Here is a 22,114-nt window from a genome sequence, read left to right on the forward strand (position 1 = left end):
CGTTTTCATTTAATTCTATTGTTCAGAATAAAAGTTTAATTCAAAATAACTCAAAAACCGGAAGACCTTTTTAGATAATCCTTTTTTTATTCATTTTGTATTTTGTTGCAGGTTTTTATTTTGCCAAAATGAAACACTGTAACAAAAAAGTCGAAAACATCTCGGGAAAGGTGTATTTCCATGAGTTTTGTTGGTTTGTAAAATTAAATGGTAACTATCATTAACACAGTACCGAGTACAATATTGGACATATTTTTCCGAGTCCACAGCAGAAAATGAAGATCTAGATTATGAGGGGCTGAATTTCAATGAAGATAATTATACAGTGCCAGAATTAAATGATGACTATCAAGACTTGAACGTAGCCATAAAATAACTGAGATACTGATTATAATTTTGAAATCTATAATAATATGTAGGGCTCATCTGGATTTTTATCCCCATTGGGATTTCAATAAGAAATTTTATCCCCACTGAGAAAAAAAGTTTCACTTGGGTAATGTGAGACAGGGGGTGTCACATTTGTGTACTCTCCCAACCGAAAAAAATGGTACTCCACCATAACACTTTCAGATATGTCGTCATCATTTCTTGCAATTTAGCACGGGTCGGTAAACTGGTATCAGCATGAACATACAAACGACTGGACGTATATCTCTATTGTGTCTTTGAAGCGAGATTCGTTGCCAACTGTTTTTCAAATTTGTTGTGAAAAATCCGACAATATTCCGTCACAATTTTATTTCTTTGAATTACTTAGCTGAAAGGATTGATAGAGCTTGAACATTACTCGTAATTCACAAAACTATTTCTCAAATTTTTTGATAAAGTTGAAATATATTTTATCTACATTTTCTTAACGCTGGAATGTAGAATTTCAACTGCGTGTATACTTTTGAATCACTTTTGTCACTCCAATAATTTTTTTTATGACTTAAAAAAAATAGTACGCTAAAATCGAGAGCCTGTGTTATAAGAATATCATAATTTGAATCCCATACTCTCTACAATTATTTTATACTTTTGAGTAAAAATTAATCGGAGTTTTGGCAAGCTCACGATGATTTTGCCTCTGTTATCTTTGTTATGATATACCTAAAAGACTTGAGAAAGGTAGAACAACAGAGACTTTTGTCGAAGTTTTGACGTTTTAGCAAGGTATTCCCAAGAAGTATATCATCAAAATTTATTGTTTCATTCTATGTTTTTAACGAGGCCGCAACGAAGCTAGCAGTGTTATCTTCCAAAAAACAAAGGAGATGGATGTCCAGTCGTTTATATGTTCATGGTATCAGATGGATTCGAAAATTTAGAGCAGTACAGGAAAATCAGGAATTTTCTTTTTAAAGCTCAGCAACACTTCTTCTTAGGTTCTTGCGTCCCTTACACTAGGCTGCGCGCATCCCCAGAATTTATTTTGTTATAGGGGATGTGTATCGTGTATGAAATTCTCGTCCGAGAGTTACCTCGAATTTGGGGTAACCAAAATTTACATAATAAACGGTAGCTGGTCAAATATGTAATAGTTATCAGACAGTTGCGAGTACAATACAAGAAATATTTTACGAGCTCCGAGATTTTTTTGCTTGTGTTGAAAAAAGCGCAAGGCAGTTTTATAGCAAAGTGACGTTAGATTGCTGCTACCGCTACAATGCAACAACGTCTTTTCGTCAATTCATATTCTGTAAAATATAAGATATATTGCACTCCTTTTAACCAATCAGACAGATTGCAGATATTTTTGTGGCCGCACGCTACTGTTACAAGAAAAAGTAGTTTATAAAATCTTACTAGGATACATTGAAAATAATTTTTTTATAAAATAGCAATAAAGAAATGAAAAATTCAGAACCAAACTCGAAAATCGTAAAAATTAAGTATATATAGAGGAGAGGAAATATAATCTTGTTAAATCTTTGAGACGATCCAATGTTAGTGTAGAGATGTCGTCATAGGCTAGGTATTTTTGTATTTCGTTCCAAATCGAAATAGATTGGTATGAAATAGAGTAATTACCATACACTTTTTTTTTTTTATAAGAACCAGTAAATTTTTGTTGAGGCTCGGCTGTTCTTATTTTTTTGGCACTTCGAGCCTCAAATTGTTCTTATCCTGTTCTTATTTTTTGGGCAAATTTGGGGGTATTTTTGGGTTTGAACCCTAATTTCATTAATTTGGCCCTTATTTTACCTAAAACTCAGCAACTCCAGGCTCAGGATTGTTCTTAAATTGTTCTTATTTTTTGGCATTTTTGAGCCACATTGTTCTTATAAAATTGTTCTTATAAAAAAAAAGAAAGTGTAAGTCACTGTAGTTACTTCAGGAATTTTTAAAAGAACAGACTTACAACGAATTACGTTATGACGGTCAGTATCATTTAGACGCCTAGATTCAAGACTTTGCAGAAGAGGAAGAGGTGGCTTGTGATTTAAAAGTTTAAACAGCATGACATAAATATTTAGACGCCTAGTGCAACATTGGTCGTTAAATAATCTCACACAACTTGTAGCTCGTGTGGTTATTTAGCTATTTTGGAGCAACATTCACCACCTTAGCAACTTCAGTGATGCTGAGGTGATGATAGCTTTTTTAGGTGCTATTCGAACACAATTCGAAACCCACTATTAACCGTTCTAAATTTTGAGGGATTTCTACCATAAACAATACCTTTTTTGACCTTCTAAGTTTCGCTCAGGACTGTCCCTTGAGAGTAAAAAAGTAGTAATAAAAAGTTTGAGTTCCACTTTAATTAACTAAAAATTACAGTGTTTTTCAAATCGGTGTCAATACCACCTTGTTGATGAACATTTTCCTATCACTTTATTTCTAAAATTTATTTCTATTTCCTTTCCTTATATGCTTACAAGTTCTAGTTGAGTAAAAATTCAAGATTTTTTCATGCAGTCGCCAGTTTCTTCGTTTAACTTCAGTTTTCTAATTTATTAAAAGAATTTTGCATTCATCAAATCAAAATTATCATGTGTTATACTGTTAATCGCACGATGGGTTATTTTTTCTTATTTGGCACGCTCTCAAAGAGAGCAATTAATCGTTAATTGCATCCTGTCCCGGGGGGGGGGGGTACTTAGGCAAAAAATAGGTGCTGGGTATGTGCGGACGGTAAGGGTCGGGTTTTTCACCTTTCAAAGTCTCTCTAAGGGTTACAAAAATCAGGAAATTTCAAAGTAGTCTCTCTAAGGGTGGGAAAAATCACGATTTTTAGAAAAAAAATTTGATTTTGAGAGAAAAAATTACAAAAAAGTCTCACTCAGGCTAGGAAATTTTTGAAAATCAGAGAAAATTTTTCGAAAAAGTCTCTCTAAGGGTCACTTTTTCACTAAAATTTGGTCTCTCTAAGGGTCGGTTTTCGGAGGTCCCGTCCGCACATACCCCTCATTCACCAACCCTAGTACCCCCACCCGGGCATCCTGTAGAGAGCAATTAATCGTTAATCACACTCTCCAATGCCACGCCAATGTTTACAAAATTGATTCTAATGTTTTTTCTTACATTCTTTTTGCATCGAACGTTTTAATTGCATTCGAAATTTATTTTGTGAGAAAGAAAATCAATAAACAACAATAAAACAAAGACATATATAGAGAAGAGAAAAATATAAAACTCTCAGTGTAATTTCTGTAATTCACTTTTTTAACTAGGAAAAGTAGTGAAAGCCATTGTGCGATTAGCTCGTAATCACATAATAACTCGTACAATTCGAAAATTGCACTCGTGATTTTTTTGTTTCGAATTTTCCTCGTCCTTTCGGACTCGGAAAATTAATAACAAAAAAATAACTCGTGCAATTATAATCGAATTGCACTCGTTATCATGTGATTACATATACATATCGAAATTTTGGAACAGACTTAACTCCCGGGGGGGGGGGGTACTAGGGCAAAATGGGTTACGGGGATGCTCCGCTGGTCAGGGTACCTTTTTTAACCTCCACGAGTCCCAGGTAGGGTCGCAAAAACACCAAAATAGAAAAATCAGTCCCTCGTAGGGTGCCTATTTTTGGAAAATTTGGGGAAAAAGTAGAAAATTTTGCAATTTCAGTCCCATTCAGGGTCACTTTTTTCGCAAATTTCGAGTCCCACGTAGGGTCAATTTTTCGAACCTCAGCGGAGCACCCCCGTCGGTCGACAAGGGTAGTACCCCCCCCCGGGACTTAACTTAATTATAGTTCAATATAGTGAGGTCTGTTAGCACATAAAAACGAAAGAATACTTCAGATGGTGATAAAAGCATGAAATTTAGTACATATGACTCTTCAACTTGTTCCGAAATTACGATATTTTTAAGTTTTGCCTGGAAAGGCTTATGATGACGTCATCAAAAAACCTTCATATCTTTTGATTCATGATATGCACCACTGCAATGTCTTCTGACATTACGTCACAGAACCAATAGCTCATTGGTTGGAAGTGACGTAAAATCAGTCAATACGTCACTTTCAACCAATCAGCTATTGGGTGGAACGGAAGACATTGCAATGGTGCATATCATGAATAGGAACATTTTCAAGGTATGTTTTATACATTAATTTTGATCAGAATTTCATGCTGTTTCCGCTGGTACCATCAGATTTTAAATATATTTAAAAAAAAATGTTTTTGTTCAGCCACCTGATGACGTCATCTGGCAGGTGGCCAGGTGACATCATTTGGTGTTACTGCCTGAAATTAAGTTTTGGACTCTCTAAGGGTTCACAACATCACCATCTGAAGTATTTTTGTGGTTACAGACCTCACTACAAGCATTGACTATCGCTTTCATTAAAGCCTCTATGAATTTATCTGTCTGTGTATCCTCGTTTTTGAATATCAAATAACTTCTTTTATCTTGATTGAAGCTCTTTAAGCTCTCCACATCGGTTTGAGAATGTACTATTCTTATCAGGGGCGCAGAAAACGAGTATTCGTCAGCGTATTTGAAGCCAGTAATATAAACAACATTTGTGGTATGTCCACGGTCCTCTCCAATCTTCAGTCCAAGTTGATTGAACAATGAACGTAGTCCAGGTATTAGACCAAGTTGACTTTCTCCCCTATAAGGAAATTGAGCATATACTTCTCCATTAATCTGGAGTTTGTGCTTTAAAAGTGTCATAAGTTGAATCAGAGCGTCCATTCCTCCCAGCATTTCTTCGTAACGCTGATGTTGGTCAGCGATCCGAGGAGGGTTGTGTAAAAATTGATTGGTTAGAAATACCAATTTCACATCTTTAATTGATTTCGGGAATTTTTGATTAATGGCTCGAATGACGTTGTTATAGCTAAAACGATTGAAATTTGAGTTTTTTAACAAGTCGTATATACTTTTGAAGCAAATGGGAAGCTCGGTTTGTCTAATGGCGATTGGTGATGAGATGAAGATTAGTCTATGAGGTGAAAGCCCTTCCATTTCTGGTAATAGATGTTCCCACATATCCTCATATTCTGCATGTACCCAACAAGCTATTATTACATGAGTATTTTCGAGTTTCGAAAGTTTCTCCAGCTTGGTCCAAGCTTGCTGCTCTGGTCGTATTCTCATGCCTAGTTGATCTCTCAAATAAAGAATGGTATCTTTTTTATCGACGGTGGGTCGATACCCGTCGACGAACTCCTCCATTTGGCCATTTTCTACGCCTTTCATGTCTTGAAAAACAAAAGACGAATCACTGCTGTACTTTTCAAGTTGAATGAATTTTCTACCTGACGGATTGTATAATCTCGCCTCATAACACGAGTCATGTATAACGTTTTTTACGGTCATTTTCAGAAAACTCAGCACTTGTTTTTGGAGAGATCCAGGGTTTCCGATGTAGCCATCAAAATCTCTGTAATCGAACAAATCAAGGAAAATACTGATTTGCGTCTCTTGCAAACAATAACTTTGGCTGCTGGATAATGAAGCTCCCATCACAATCAACAGAGTGGAAACAAGTTCGACGAACTGAAATTTGATCGACATGTTTTGACCTTCTTCAAAGTTTGATGTTCTATCAATCGAGTCACTTTTCCCACTTCTTTTTCTTTGCACTCAATATTTTTTATTTAAACCAATACGTATAAAAGTTAAATGAGTTATATTATGAATGGATGCTTTCAATCCAAAGGAAGCTTGAACAGAAAAAACCAGACGCTCTCATTAAAATTTTAAATCGTATCCCTTTCTTTTTGGTGAATATAATGTCTCCTTCCCCTTTTTTGAACCTATCTGGATACGTTATTTCTCTCTCCACTTTCTTCTATTTTTTGACTCTTTTCATCAAGTAGGTCCAATCAAAATCTAGCCTGTTCTAGATAGATTTCGTCTTTATTTATGCTTTTGCTGCTATCCTAGCGCCAAAATAAGTCCATGTTTTGTCTACGTTTTCAATTTATTCCGGTTCCCTGAAGAAGAAATGCTTTCACAAGCACTTTACTTGAGTAAACTAAAACAGTTTCTTACACAATGCATTTAGTCTATTTACCTAAAGTAAATAGACTAAATGCATTGTGTAAGAAAATGCGTTCACCCGGAAACCTGTGTTGTTAAGACGTTTGATGTCACCAGTGAAGCCTGAGAACGAGCAAAGAATGCCTGAATCTTCAGAAAGATTTTCGAATCTTAGAGGACGACGTGCAAAGTAAAATCCTATACGAGATCTAAATCTTAGTTACTCGAGTAACAAGGGCTTATACAAAGAGCATATAATTCTGAGTCTCAAACTTAATATTTTACTTTCACTTTTGATTGCTGGAATCCACAATATCTTAACCCTATTATTATCAGGCTTTTTCGGATTTTGTATTCTCAAGGGGGGGGTGTTTTCCACCAGCCTTGCATAACTTTTGATCTAGAAAAGATATGGACTTGAAATTTGGCAGAAATGTTCTCTACCATGAAAGGAGTTCATAGAAAAAAATTTGGGTTGATGACGTCATCATAAAGGTGATGACGTCATCACAAACTTTCACACTTATCGCTGACCAATAAAAAAGTACTATTTAATAAAATAGCAATTAAAGTTGAACGAATGGAGATTTTTCAATTCTCTTTTGAATTTCTAAAAGGCAAAATATATATCTTTAACATATTTGCCGGTTTTTAACATACTGATAAAATTGACGTTTAAAATTCATGCAGAAAATGAGTAAATTTTTTCAAAAAACAATGACGTCATTTTTGATGACGTCAGCAATTTTTTAAATATTTTTTAAAATTTATTATTGATACCTAAAACCTGTCAAAATTTGAAGTCAATTGGATGCCTAGATCAAAAGTTATGCTACATTTAAGCTTTTGGGATTTTACAGGGTTTTAGCTGGATTTTATGATACGCCTGCACAAAAAAGTCATAAAACCTGATCTGGTCGGTGTATAATTGTAAAATTTGGTATACATGCTGCTAATAGGATTATATTAAAAGTCAAAAACTTTCAGAGTGTTAAAAAAAAATTTCAGTGAGCTATTAGCAAAATAGTGCGAGCCTGGTGGAAAACACCCCCCCCTGATAAAAATAGGGTTAAGGTATGATAATCTTCTTCTATACTTTTAGGTGTCGTATAAACGGAGTTTCAAATTGAAATTCAAACTGCATTGACTATGCTATATTCTTTTGGTTTGATGCCTAAAAAATTTTTTTTTTTTCCACCTAGAGATTTTCTGGTTCGCACCTAATTTATATCCATCCTTTTCCAAAAGTAATTTTCCCCTCCCTTATGATGAGAGGAGGGGCACTTTGACCAGGGTTTGTCTCTGTGTAGTATGTGGAAAGAAGAAATGCGAAGTGAATTGAAAAACTACGTTGCACTTAAAGAAACACATTACCTTAAGGGAAGAAGAAATTTTCGCGGAATTTAATTTCACAGTTGAGAGGATATTTTGTTTACAAAATGGCCTATTTTGCCCTAAAAAGACCGATTTTAGGGGTGCTTTTTTAAATCCTTTGAATATTCGTGTTTCGTGAAAATTTCTTCCCTTAAGGCATGTAGCTGACAATTATAAGTTTCAAAGATTCTTTATGTAAACGCTATGTACCACAAGAGAAAAGCCTCTATTTTAAACGTGACCAATTTTTCGACCGCTAATCCTCTTTTTGAGGCTGGGGCAGTTATTCTTGCGGTCAGAAGCTTACAAAATAAGACATTTTTAAACTTCTTAAATCCTGCGATAAGAGAAAATGTAACGGTTTTCCAAATCATAAAGTTCAGAGTTTTGTATGTCACGTCGATTTGATATACCATTATTGGTAAGAAAAAAAAAACTATAATATGGCAGTAATATTCGAGTAAAATATATGAGTTACTCTAGAGTAGCTACTCTCGGGTACCTAATAAACGCATCTCCCCGCTTATTAATTTTTGAAAAAATATTTTTGAAAGTTCCTTCTTTTGTCTTAATTTCTCTGTATTTGCCTCCTTCTCCAATTTTTTCCACCCGGGACATTTTGATTCCACCTCCCCCCGCTTATTCCAAGCCCCCTGTCTATTAGGTCTATTTAGGTACCGAGAGTACTAAAGTATGGGGCTCAGAATGGAACGGGAGGTAGAAATTATCAAAACAATATCTCTTTATTAACGGGGTCTAGCAACCGGAAGGGTTTGTCATTTTCTTTGGGCCCGTACTCTGAAGTTCAAATTAGAGGATTCTCTCTTTAACTGAGGAGTTTTGCAGGTCCGGGACGGTACGAAAAAACTTTAAAAATTAGCAATGTGTAAGGGCTTTTTTTCACGGGCAATCGAGTTGTGTGTTGAAGTTATTGATTCTGTTGAACTCTTGAAAATGTATATACGAATTTTTGCCTCATTACTCTGGTCTACAGAAAAGGAGGAAAAAAGATTGAAGGAGGGGTATACACGTTTATGATGATCGACCGCCGGAGGCGGTTTCTTTCATAGTGGTACGCTAATCTCGTTTTGCCTTGGCTCATTACTTTGTCTACCATTTACTTTCGGTTTTTTTTAACTAGATTACCCAGGTGTTTCTCTTTTTTTTCCCTGAATGTCTTTTATTCGGAATTGAATAATCGAGACATGAAAAATGACTATATTGTACAGGCACGACGCAACGGGTACGGCAGGTACGGCGGCCGCCGTACCAGATTTTCACAAAAATACCCGAAGTTTTCCTCTTCGTCGGTCAAATCGCTATAAAATCGCTTAAATTTCCTCATTCGCCGTACCAGATATAAAAAGCTTCCGTCGTGCCTGTTGTAATCTGTTTTCAATGAATAATCTAAAATGTACTGGAGATGACATCATGTAGGCGTTAATAATGTGCGCGCGCTCTTTCGCGAGCGTGATGCGTGATGGAAGGCGGTCGTTTCAGTGTGGTTTAGATCCACACTGTGACCTAGTCTATTTTTCAAATAATGAGTTTCGGATGCATTTGGTATCATTTCCTAGTTCCTTTGATTTAATTTCCTCTCTCCTTTCAAAGTATAGGATGGGTTTATCACTTGCATTATATCATTCACCACAATTTACATTGGTTTTCATTTTATATCTGTATGTTTGTATTTTTTGTAAGAACCAGTAAATTTTGGCGGAGACTTTGCTCTTCTTTTTTGTCCTGATTTCAGGCTTAAATATTCTTAAAATGTTCATGATATGCTGACTTCATTCTCTTGACATTAAAGGGTTTTAAAATCAACATTTACTTATCCATTTCCGAACTCTGAGCTGAGGATGTTCTTAAGTTGTTCTTAGGTTTTGACCAAAATTGTTCTTATAAAAAAGCGTGTATGTGTGTGTGTTGATACCGTATCACTTTACCCCAATGTCCCTGTTCTCGAGGCTATCGACTTGTCTACAAATCTTCTTTATTCGGGTAGATTTGAGAAACCATCGGTTGACCAAGAAACTTTTAAGGAACTCTTAACTATTTGTATTCAAGATGTTTTAATGTTAACGTTAACGAGTGATGGCTACTACCGTCAGGTTGATGGCCTTGCCATGGGTAGCCCTCCTGCCCCACTCCTGGCAAATGCATGGTTGAGTCAATACGATGACCAAATTCGAAGAGATGCTAAAGTTTATGATCGCTATATGGATGATATTTTACGCGAGATAAAGAAAGAGAATATCCAATCAAAGTTAGTCGAGATCAATGGCATCAAAAATGAAACTTAAAATAAGTGAAAAGTTTTCGAATGCTCTACGAAAATGTAATGCGCCCTGTAACATTGTGTTTACAACGAGAAAAATGAGATCATGTTTATTGCCTTTACAGCCCACTGTAAAGTCGTAGTCGTAACAGATGTCCTTTGCAAGATAGACTTTGTGGCTCCAGGAGTCCATCCCAATAGATATAGGTAAGATGAGGCTACCACAACAATCAATTTCATGGTCAGTCAGGCTCTTCAACTTTTTGTTAGTAGCGCTAAGGAACGGGCTGACATCGGAATGGTCCAACAGGTTGTCACTGAGCATGGTAACTGGGGATCCAGTATCAATCTTTGCTTCGCATTGGAGAGCTTTACCGGCTATGAATACTTCGACCACACAGTTTGATCCGTCCGTATTGCATTTCCTGGGTTCGTCTCTACACTAGCGATTCTGTTAGCTCTTCTTGGGTGTCTTGTTTGGGTTCTCCCATCTGTGAAGTTCGTTGGATTCCTTCCACTAGTAGATACTACTCAAGTGTCTCAAAGGGGAAGTTCCCTTCTTATCGGGCACGTCGATCGAGGCCACTCGTAACTGCTCTATCACTCCAGGACCGAAAACATCTGTTTCCTGTCTGGGAGTAGACACTCCTTCGCTCGTCGAGTGTTGTTGTTCGGTGTTAAATTCTATAGGTGCCTTTTCAAATCACTCACTCAGATTGCCGTTTTTGCTGTTAAACTTTGTTCAATTCAACTTTCATTAGCACTGGAAATGCATCGCATGCGTAAACCATGAATATTTCAGTGGGTATCGGTACGGTGCATTCTCCTTCAATTATTCAGAGAGATATTGAAACGATTATCATACCTTTTCTGTTGAATTATTGATAATCCGGTGGAACGTAGTTTCTTGAGTGAGCTCAATTTCAATAATTCATTAGTTTATGGTTAGGTATTCTTCACAAGTTTGCGTGTTCGAGCTAAGACGACTCAGCTATCGGTGTTATTGAAGTGTTCTCTTCTGAATATAACCATTCATGACAAATAGTTCATCAATAATTTGGTACTTGTTTACTTCAAAGTTAACCCTTGACGTCATTGGTTTCCTGAGTCATTTCGACTGAGATAAAGTTTTTCAAATTGTATCTTGCACGTAACTTAAGTTCGATTTTCACATTAAAACAATTGCTTTTAGTCGTACTTTATTAGACTGTCACAATCAGATCTGTGCCTCTGACATTGAGCCCCCAGTTGTCGCGCGGGAGAGGTTGTACGGTCCTCTCCTGGCGCGATAAGCAAATATTTATTTTTATGCCCCAGGCGTTTGTGATCTGACCCGCCGTTAGAAGACGGGGAGAACTAGAATGTACAGTGGAATTCAGAGTGACAGTTGTAGAGCAAAGTAGACATTAGTTTTTTTCAATACATGTTTCACATAAATAGTTCCATTAAGATAAATAACATTCAGCTTACGATAAATTAATACTTCTCTATATACATATGTCTGCGTCCAGACGTTGTCGATATCTCGAGATGGCACGATGTCTCGAGATAGTGATCACCTTCCGACCTACGGTTCGGGCATCTTCTAAAAAGGCATCCTCTGGGCTTCCGTGGTTCCTGCACAGGCATCCTCTACGCGGGCATCTGCTAAACAGGCATACGACCATGGTTCGCGCATCACCAAACGGTGGAACATTGCGATCGATCGCGGAAGTAGGCTTTGGCAGACCTGGTTCCTAGGACGGGGTCTGCTGAAGCCTATGTTCGCGCGACTCTTGATTCTCCGATTGACTCTGGGTGATCTTCGTCCCAGGTCTTGCTCGGCCGAGCGCTAGTTGAGAATACTCGAGCTTTCCATTTCGTTGAGATATATTAATCTCATCCATAATTCATTTTTATTCACATTCAACTACGTATTTCTTCTACACATAAATCCCTCATGACACCACTATTGAGAAAGAGATGAGAAGCTTCGTAGTTTACCAAGTTTGTTGTCCTCGCTGTAACGCGAGCTGCAGGGTGTCCCTAATTAAAGTATCGAGTCAAAACACAACTATGAATAGAAAGTTTTATGTGCGTGTTCACAAAATTGTATTTTAAGCTCTCCCTCTTTTTTCTTTGTCATTACGATTAATTTATACGTTGTAACTACCTTTTGTTATAAGCCTGTGTGATGGAGAACGTTCTTATATTTTAGCGATAACACACACAAACTTTTCTACTCAATCGCATGTTCAAACTCGATACTTTAATAATTAGGGACACCCTGTATGTCGGTCAGACGATGCGACATTTGCTAAGTCGTTTCAAAGAACATCGCTATGACTCAAGTCCCGTGGGATCACATTTTATTAGATGCAATAAAACTCTAACAATAGATGACGTTTCCATTGTTGATTCATCTATGCGTTCCGCAGACGCTGAGTTAATGACCCTAGAGGCTATCAAGATAAAAGAAATTAAACCGTCGTTAAACACTAAAAACGAATACAAGAGCAAGGCGCTTGTGATTGATTTAACTTGAAATATAATTTTTATTTTTTTTAGTTATGTTTTGAAATTGTAAGGGTAAAATGTATGTTTGGTATTGATGTGTTTGTTACAACTACTTCTATATAGATTTCTATATATTTTTACATCTTTTTTTCTTCTTTCTTAGACTGAATGAAACCCAGTTTCCGAAATATATTGTCAAATCAAATTAAATTGTTAGCTACAGATTTATAATTACTGTTATACATTTGGGAATCTTGTAGAAGATTTCTTTTGAAAGAAACTCATTTCAATTACATTTGGAGGTTTTTGTGGAATTTGTAAATAGTAAACTGCATATTGATACAGTCTGCTAGACATAAATATGGTAATATTTGCTCTTCATCTTTGATTCTTTCTATAGTGATTAGATTGACACATGCGCGATAAAATTTCTATCATTGGTCTTCAGAGGTTGATTAAATTCTTTGAAAATTCAACTTCTGATACTCAGGGTACCGTTACACCGGTTTGGAGAGGTTAGAATAACAGAATACTGACGAAATAATAAGGCTTAATAAAGTCACCGTCTGACTTTAAATTCATCTTGTGGAATGCTTTCAGCTCGAACGACCACATGGGAACACATATCGATTCACCAGTGCATTCCGTGAAAGGTGGTCAAACTGTAAGTCTATGTCCCAGCCTGGTAAACCTTCCTAGAGACAAGAATTTTTCTTTTTCAGAAACGTATGTTCAACATTCCATTAAACAAAAGTAAATAGTATATTTTTGGAACAAATTTTTTATTAGGACAAAAAAATTAATAAAAACTATATATAACATTATCTTTTAAGAGTCTATGTTTTGCTAATGAATAATACACGCTTTTTATATAAGAACATTTTCATTAGACCTCGAGCCTCAATTTTGTTTAAAATCTTAGAATATATCAAAAACAATTTTCAAAAAAGGCTGAAAATATGCTTATTTTAAAGTTTTCATAAGTAAAACAAAACATTTAAGCTTTGAAATCAAGGCGAATTTAAAACAGCTGACTGTTAAGCTTGTTGTTCCTTAAAAGCGTATATGCAGAAGCAGATAAAGAAGGATAGTCTAAAAATTTTAATGGAGAGCGTTCATCCTTTTCGTATCCTTTGCATAGAACAGGTTAAAACACTCGATGTCAAAAAGTTCTGAGCTCCTTCTTATCCGCAACTGTTTGAATACTTTAAAGCGTTTTACACCCCGGTGGAACTTCTCCCCATAGAAGGGATGAAAATTTCTATGGACACTCCAATAGGGATAAAAATTCGCTGGCAAAACATCAAGTGGAGATGGTCTTTGAGTGCAATTTTTTCAACCAATTTCAAATGAGGATGAAAACATTTCCAATTTAAAGTGTGGCTTGGGCCTTAGGGTATCTTTCCTAAAGCCCAAAAAGGGACGAAATTCTTGCCAAATCTTCCTGTGGGGCGGGGTCCCAGCGGGTCTGTAGCAGAGGGGCTGTTTGGCTTTCATAACGATTCAAAATGTTTTTTTAAGAACCAAAAAATGTAAAAAATATGAAAATTAATTATACTACATTATAGTTGATTTTTTTCATTGCATTAAAGAAAGATTTGTTCAGAGCTTTGTTTTAAATTTTGAAAAATCTAAGTTAAGTTAAGTTCAAGTCTGGTAAATCCATATTTTCAACTTGAAAAATATCATGGAATTTTCGTTGACAGCAATAAAAGCTTTTTCAAAAAATACTCGCGTTATATACAATATGATACATAATGTTTTCTTCCTTTGAGTACTATAGAGGTTTTTATCTTTTGTGAAGTTGCGTAACTTCCACCATTATGAAAACAAACGTTCGATTTGCGCAAGGGATCGACTTTACAGATTCGAACATTTGTTTCCATAATGGCGGAAATTACGTAACTTACCGAAAGATGAAAAACCTCTATAATAGAATAGATTTCCAAAAACAATCTTATTCTGCAAAAGGTTAAGGTATATTCATGTTATAAAACGATCTTTCTTTTCTGTTTGAAAGATGTGTTTAAGTATCTCTTATTTTGGGACGTCCGACCACTCATACAACAAAATTTTGTTTTTGATCAAACAAAAAATACATCTATGGACACACTTGCTTTTCTTCATCAATCTTAAGGTAGAAATTACCAATAGTGCCCAAAAATCTCTTTAATTCTGTTTGACGGTTTTGTTTATGGGATAGTTTGTCCGACCACGTAACACCTCAATCTTTTGTTTTTAACCAAAACAAAACTATGGTCACACTTGGTCTTCCGCGTCAATCTTATGTTGTTCCATGCTTATTTCACTTCCGCCTGAATGGTAACCAGTTGAAACGGAACACGTGTTAAGAAATGGAACACCGGTTCGACCATTTTTATCTCGCCAATCAAAAGGCTTAAAGCTCTCCGTTGGCGAATCAATTACAATGGTCGGTTGCTGAACATGATCACCCTTGTACTTAGTCCCCAAACTGTTATTTTCATCTAAGCTGGCGTTTCGTTTTTTAGTATCTTTAAGCATATGAGGGGCCCCGTAAACGCTGTTCCGATTACTACTGTTCACAGTTGAGTTTTCGCTTTGAGAGCGTGGTCGCTCCATATTTTTGATGACCGTCTGGCGTGATGGTGAAGGAGAAATTGAAGTGCTATCTTCAACAGGTCGTTTTTTGTTAGGATAAAAATGAGGTTCTGATGGCGAGTCCAGATTATTGGTTTCTACTTTATTGTAGAATTCTTTCTCCTAAAAAATAGGAAAAAAGAACATAAAATTATATACAGTTGACGCTCTCTTATTCTACAATCTGATTGGCTAAAAACGCGTACATAAATACTGCATTTCATATTGTACCGTACAAATACAAAACCGCATTCAAAAAAGGGGTCTGGTAAGCGAGAGATCATATTTTGTATAATTTTATGATTAGAAAGGTTTTCTCTTCGCTTCCAATACACAACAACTTATCAACAGGGTTTATGAAAATAATGTTTTGATCTTTTTAATGACTATTCGATTCTTTTTTCGAATGTTTGATGTCGATTTCATCCAAATAAAAGTAAAAGAAAAAATATTGGAAAAACCAAACAAAGAAGAAGAGACAGAAATGAAGAGAAAAGTTTCATGATATTTATCACACTTTTACTCATACAATATAGGATATATTTTTCTCATTCAGAGTCAGAGTTCTGAACTCGAAGAATATATCCCATATTTTTACTCTTTGAGCAACATTTATGAGAGTTTCTTGTTGACGGTACTCGCTGTACCCGAGTGTATCTCACGTTTATCGCTTCGTAGCAATGAATTTTGAGATTAGCCGTAGATATTTGGTCTTTGTACAGAAAATGTTGAGGGTGGATTTCAATATTATCGAAACAATGGATCGTATCGAATAGTAGAACGTCGAATTAGGCGCAGTTTTCTAATTTCTGAATAAAAATATTACGGCAAAGAAATTTGTTTGAAAAAAGGATTACAAAAACTAGGGGTTGAAATATTGAAAGTGTACTGATTTCATGTGATCGATAATAAATCTTTTTGATGGAGCCTGGAAAAGGTTCTTTAGCAGAGTTAGCAAGACTTTAGAGCTCTTATCTCGTTTAAAGCCAGTAAAGATTGTGAAACGTTAATATCCGTTAAAAACCTTATATCCTCTGGAATTTGATATTGGTTGAAAATGTTGAAAGAATTTATTTGGGTATTTCATTAGCTGTTCCTCGGCATTAAATAATATCAAAATATGTTTGAATAATTTTCAGTTATCTAGACTAGAGGTACATATGTATTCGGGATGTCCCAAAAAGACGCTAATTTAACAATGAGTCACAAAAAGGACAAAAAAACTATAAACCATAGCTATCATATTCTAGTTGGGCCAACTGCTCACAGATTTCCCGTGAAAGTATGTCCAGTTTTGAAGTCAACTAATCCGCCATGTTGTTTTATATATTACAGATTCTCAAAAGTTCAAATTTCAAATCATTCGAATCGTGCTGTTGTCGACCATAATCGGAAACAATATGGCGGACTAGTTAGCTCTTCAACCTGGACACGCTTCATATACACAGGTAGCCCGATCCAGCCATGTAGTTTGAGACCAGTGCTATAAACGGATGACCTTATCAGTCCTAGCACTAAGCTCGGCACTAAGTTTAGCTTCTTTTACGCCGACTCTTATCATGTCAGTGACGAAAAATAGCGTCAATAGAGTAACATAAAATTTCACTTCCAGAACTAAGATTCGAATGCCACTCTCTAGCGAAAAAAGACCAGAAGTCCTAATAGTATCCCGTTAAAAAACAGCGGGAAGTATTCTCGGAAAAGTCGGTGAAATCTTAGTTCCGGAAGTGAAATCTTACCGAAAACGACGGCTCTTGTAGACGTCGAACCTCTAATTAGTGGACACTATCGGGGAGACAATTTAGGGTTTGACTAGGAAACGGCCAGGAAAATATTTCTCCACTAGCACTAGCGAAAGGTGTCCGCTTTTTAGAGTGTCCCCTAATAGCGCTCCGCAACGCATACGTCATAATTATTACTTTTCACTTTTTTTGACATTTGTACGAGTTGCAATCCCACAATTCAATGTGGCTCAATTACGTGCAAGTTCTTATATATATTTTGTCAAATGATACAATTAACGTGCAAAAGAGATTAACGGAAAGGTTGATTGGATTGGAGCTCGTACAAACACATCGAGAGTAATGATTATGTCAAAAATAGAATATATTTTTAGATTGAGCGTGGTGCGCTATTGGAGGCTCTACTGTAAAGTTTTAATTAACCGTCTTACCGAATTATGAGATGAGTTGATTGAAAATTTGCGAATAAGTTTGGTTGCCGATGACGTACTTATTTTACGTATCTCTAATCCACCATTCTGAAAAAGAATTTTTTTTTAATAAGAACAAACATATAAGAATATATACGATGCCCAAAGTGATAAGGATAGTTTAAGGCTTTGCGGTCTCTTATAACAGCCTCTCTAAATGTCAATTTTGAACAACAGGAAATCTTAAATGATGTTTTTCATTTATGCTTCGAGGAAATTTTAGAACTGTAAGTGCTATATAAGAACTAGAAAAATGTTCTGCCAACGTTAAAAAATGTTAGAAGAGTTGAAAGATATTTTTTCCGTTGTTGCAACACCATAATCTGGAAAAACTTTTCTTTTGGGGGGGGGGAGATTCTCAATTTTATTTTAAAGCCACGCGAACGATATTCATATTGTGGTCGTGAATTGTAACTGAATCTTCATGAGAAAATGCTGAGATTGCTAAAGCATCGCAGTGTTAAAAGTTTTATTTCTACATAAGTGTTTCCGTTTCATATCAGGACAGTGTCTGCCTATTGTTATATCATACTGATATAAACAAAAAATGTTTTTCTTTCCCATCTTGCTCCACATCTGTGTCAATTCATTATCAAAAAGCTTCAGATCACTCTTATTTAAAAACAAGTTTAAAACGATTCATCAAAACAAAGTATCCACATTATAAATGCTGAATAAGAATACACCCCTTCTCACAGACCCACTGGGAACCCTTCCCACTGGAAAAATCATCCAAAATATCGTCCCCGGTGGAAAATTATCCTTCAATTTTTGTCCCTACTGAAAATAAGTATTAGTTATCGCATAGTTCAGAGTGCAATATGGGATTTATTTTTCGAGTTCTTTTATTTTTTGCTCCTTATTTTCACCGTCCCCGGTGGAAAATTATCCTTTATCCTTTCATTTTTGTCTCCACTGAAAATAATCAAAAAAACCAATCCTCACTGCAAAATATGATGCTTTTTCTCCCATCCCCATTGAATTTTCGGACTTGGACACAAAGTGATTGAAATCCCTAGCCATGAATAATATAGGAACATCAATCCCCCACTAACTTTCAGTCTGTTATTTTTATCCCAACTGGCTGAAAAATCCTACAGGGTCTGTGAGAAGGAGGTGCAAGAATTGAAACGAATGGTGTATATAATTTTGACGAAGCATTGTTTTTGCAAGATGAATTAAGCATTCTTAACAGACACTCCCCCAACACTCCAAGTTGAAAGTCAAAACAAATCAATAGTTCATACCGATTGCGAATAAGACTTTGCATTATCCATGGGGTTACCTTCTTGTATTCCACAAGATTCTTCATCCGGTTCTTTTTCCTTTGTACGCATTTTCTTATAATAAGAAGGACATAAGATAAGATTCAATGGAAAAGACAGGAGCCACACGTTCACATATTAAAAGACATCATTCAACGTATTTCCTACCAAATAAGCATGTTTAAACCAACGAAAGAACAACTCCCTCCTTTTGGCACCGTAAGAATATTTCGCACACGTTTTAGTTTGATTGACGCCGGATATTAGCCCATTATACTTTTTCATTTTTCATCGCTTATTTATATTCGCCATCACGCAAATAAAACGATAGTTTTTTTGCGACAGAGAAATTCACGACGAACTTATTTTTTCCAGTGGTTACCCGCCGGCTTTAAAAAAAGCAAAATGGGTCAACATTTTCAAATTTACAAAAGCTCCATAACTCGAACACGCACGGGGAACATAAATCTTTCGAATTATGGAAATTTCGTGATATGGAGTAAGGTTTATCTAAGGCATTGTTAATAGAAGGGAGCAGAAGACTTGTCCGAGTTAAAGAGCCATTCGAGTTAAAAAGGTTTGAGTCAAAGAGATGCCACTGTAATGCTAAATAAATTCAAAACTACAGTCGCAGTAGCGTAGACAAGAAGGGCGCAAAATTTGTGTAGGAGAGTAGACTTTTATGACACAGTAATTATCTTTGTATAATATGAATAGATAATTACTGTGTCATAAAAGTCTGCTCTCCTACACAAACTTTGCGCCCCCTGTCTACGCTACTGTAAACCATCCCCCACTGACCTAGGGACAATGGAATTTCTATCCCAATTAGAATTTTCATCCCCACTGTGGGAGAAAGTTCCACCGTGGCTGTGACTGTGAGACAGGGGTGTTCTATACCTTGTGCAGTCTCCGTTTGTCCGCTTTTTGACTTTGCAGATAAATGCGACTGAAATTGGACACGATAACGGGTACAGGAAGAGCGATAACCAACACACCACTTAACGAGCAAACACTTCCCACAAGTTTTCCTGGAATTGTGCTAGGGACCATATCTCCGTACCTAAAAGAAAAAAGAGGTCATTTTGCCTATAGTGAATGAATTTGTTAGTACAGTGGATTCTCCATAACACGCACACATATCTGTTCAAGTTAAGCAGATCTAGAGTTAAGGTGGTAAGGTTTATAAGACATTGTTATCTGAAAGGACCAATGGACCAAAACTTTTTCGAGCAAAACTTATAGAGGTTTTAGCGAGTTAAAGAGACTCCAGTCTTAAAATTTAGCGCAGAGCTAAGAGAGAGCAAATAAGACCCTGTTCTTCCTATGATTTACAGGATTCATATTTTTAATGTTGTCGATTCTGTAAGAAGCAACCCTTGCAATGGATGTGCGTTTTGATGAATAAAATGATTTCTTACCCTAAAGTTGTCATTGTGACAATAGTATACCAAAATGCAGCTGGAATACTGTTAAATTTTGTTTCTTTCTCGTCTTTCTCCACGTAGTAAACAATCGTTGCAAATATGATGATCGCCATGGACAACGAAAACAATAGAAATCCAAGCTCTGATGCGCATGATTTAAGCGTGATCCCCAAGATTCGTAGTCCTTTAGAGTGACGTGAGAACTTGAAGATTCGGAAAACACGGAAAACACGCAATGTCACGAAAGCTCCGCTGATCGAATGGTTTGCCATGAATAATGAAATGTAAAATGGTAGAATGGCAACTATATCAATTATTGAGAGGACGCTACGTGCGTATTTACTTCTATCAGGCGCCGCAAAAAAACGTAGAAGGTATTCTATAGTGAAGACTATAACACATGATGCCTCAATTGAGAAAAAGATTTTGGAATAGCGTTTGCCACATGTTTCACCATCACATTCGATAGTTTCAACGATCGTTGATAAAACACTGACCGCGATGAAAAATCCAGTCACATAATAAAAGATTTTAGAAATAAGAGTTGTGTGGGGGTTTTCAAACCACATCCATAGTTTTTCACGGATGTTCATTTTCTGTTTTTCCGATTCGGCTTCTTCTTCGTCAATTTCGGATTCAGTATCGGAAACTAAATCCATATCTGCTAATCTTTCCTCTAGCTCTTTTTTCCGGTCATCAAAATCATCCCAACAACAATGTGCTACAAAACCCGATTTAATTCCGAAAAATTCTAATTCCTGTTCAAAACTACCTGCACATTCATTTCGTGGGAAATGTAATTTTCCAGTCCGGTAATAGTTTAATATATATCGGAATAAATCGGGATCCCGATCAAAGTAATACTCTTGTAAGGTTTTATCGTAAAAGAAATCACGTTCCGCACTTCCTAGGAGCGTATCCTTATACCGATCTAACGTGTGATGATATGTTTGGTACCGTCTTCCAGACACGTTAATTGTTACTTTGAGAATCGGTTCTTTCAGTTTCTTTATGTTAGGTATATTATGCGGTGATCCATTTGCAAGTGGTACCCATCCAATTTCTGCGGCTTTAGCGCATGATATCCAAGCTCCAACGTCAGTTCCCATAGCGTGTGTTGAAAACAAATTCAGAATAAAAAAATCGAAAACTCTACAAAATTTGAAATCTCTCCTTGTGAATTTTCTTCTCCAGATTTGCCATGTAAAGATTTTTTCATAGCAAGATATGTTTGGGTTTGTGATTTAAATATTGTAAAGCTGAAATATTAGAAAAAAAGACTTTGAAATGGACCTACCCATCAGCGTTTGCACAAAAAATAGCATGAAAAACAAAGGGCTAAAATTCAAAAATTTTCGCCCTTCCGCCCATGGTGGCACCTCCTTAGTGAGTACATCGTGGCCCTATCACTTTCAAAGTGGGGCAACGGCCCTTGAGCAAGGACGATGAATACACTGATTCACCGTCGTCCTCAGTCAGTCAAAATCAAGAGAAAACAAAAACTACTGTCTCCAGCGCACATAACACATCATATACATACTCGCTCTCATCTTTACAACGGATAAAAGTGATTTTCAACTAGAAGAGCAATAATTCCTTTCCTTTACTTGACTTAAAACTTTTGAATACAAAGAAATATCGTGCTAACTTTATGAAAGATCACAACGTATGCCGGAAATTATCCCACCGACATTTGTGCTACCCCACCTTTTCTAAAATTAAGCTTACAAAATTGCCAAATGTGAAAACCAATCGCTTTCTATCATCCCGTAGGGTATTCTAAGTAACTGCTCCGGAAATCAATAGCAGTGTTTGTATTTTCTCACATTTGAAATCCTCAGTTTTCCTACAATTTATTCTAAGCTTCATGTCAAAGCGATTATTATCTAATCCTGCAGAGAAATCTACTCCCACATTTTAACAAACATCCGGAAAAATAGTAGCAAATGCACTAGTGTCGTAACGAGCTCAGTAAAATAGGAGATCCACATTCGATAGAAATAGTCATTTGAACATT

At 36.2% G+C, this 22,114-nt stretch overlaps 1 protein-coding gene across 1 annotated transcript; it reads right to left on the reverse strand.

The window, feature by feature from the left end:
- Window positions 1-14,128: 14,128 nt before the first annotated feature.
- LOC136800936 (potassium voltage-gated channel protein Shal-like) lies at window positions 14,129-21,358 on the reverse strand. Its single transcript, XM_067057547.1, has 5 exons — window positions 20,092-21,358; window positions 19,571-19,733; window positions 18,653-18,745; window positions 17,367-17,453; window positions 14,129-15,316 (listed from the first exon to the last, which is right to left on the reverse strand). The coding sequence occupies exons 1-5, from the start codon at window positions 21,204-21,206 to the stop codon at window positions 14,834-14,836; spliced, it is 1,941 nt and encodes a 646-aa protein (XP_066913648.1). The 5' UTR covers window positions 21,207-21,358; the 3' UTR covers window positions 14,129-14,833.
- Window positions 21,359-22,114: the final 756 nt, after the last annotated feature.

Source organism: Clytia hemisphaerica, unplaced genomic scaffold, assembly GCF_902728285.1.
Source record: "Clytia hemisphaerica strain Z4C2 unplaced genomic scaffold, Clytia hemisphaerica genome assembly, whole genome shotgun sequence".
NCBI lineage: Eukaryota > Metazoa > Cnidaria > Hydrozoa > Leptothecata > Clytiidae > Clytia > Clytia hemisphaerica.

Bases quoted from the DNA above. Each gene is read 5' to 3' on its own strand.
- LOC136800936 (XM_067057547.1), bottom strand. From the start codon at position 21,206: ATGGGAACTGACGTTGGAGCTTGGATATCATGCGCTAAAGCCGCAGAA. The intron at 17,454-18,652 runs GTATGAACTATT...ATTCTTTTTCAG, and splicing joins CAAAGTCTTATTCGCAATCG to AATGGTGGATTAGAGATACG. The intron at 15,317-17,366 runs GTAAGACGGTTA...CCTATTTTTTAG, and splicing joins TCAACTCATCTCATAATTCG to GAGAAAGAATTCTACAATAA.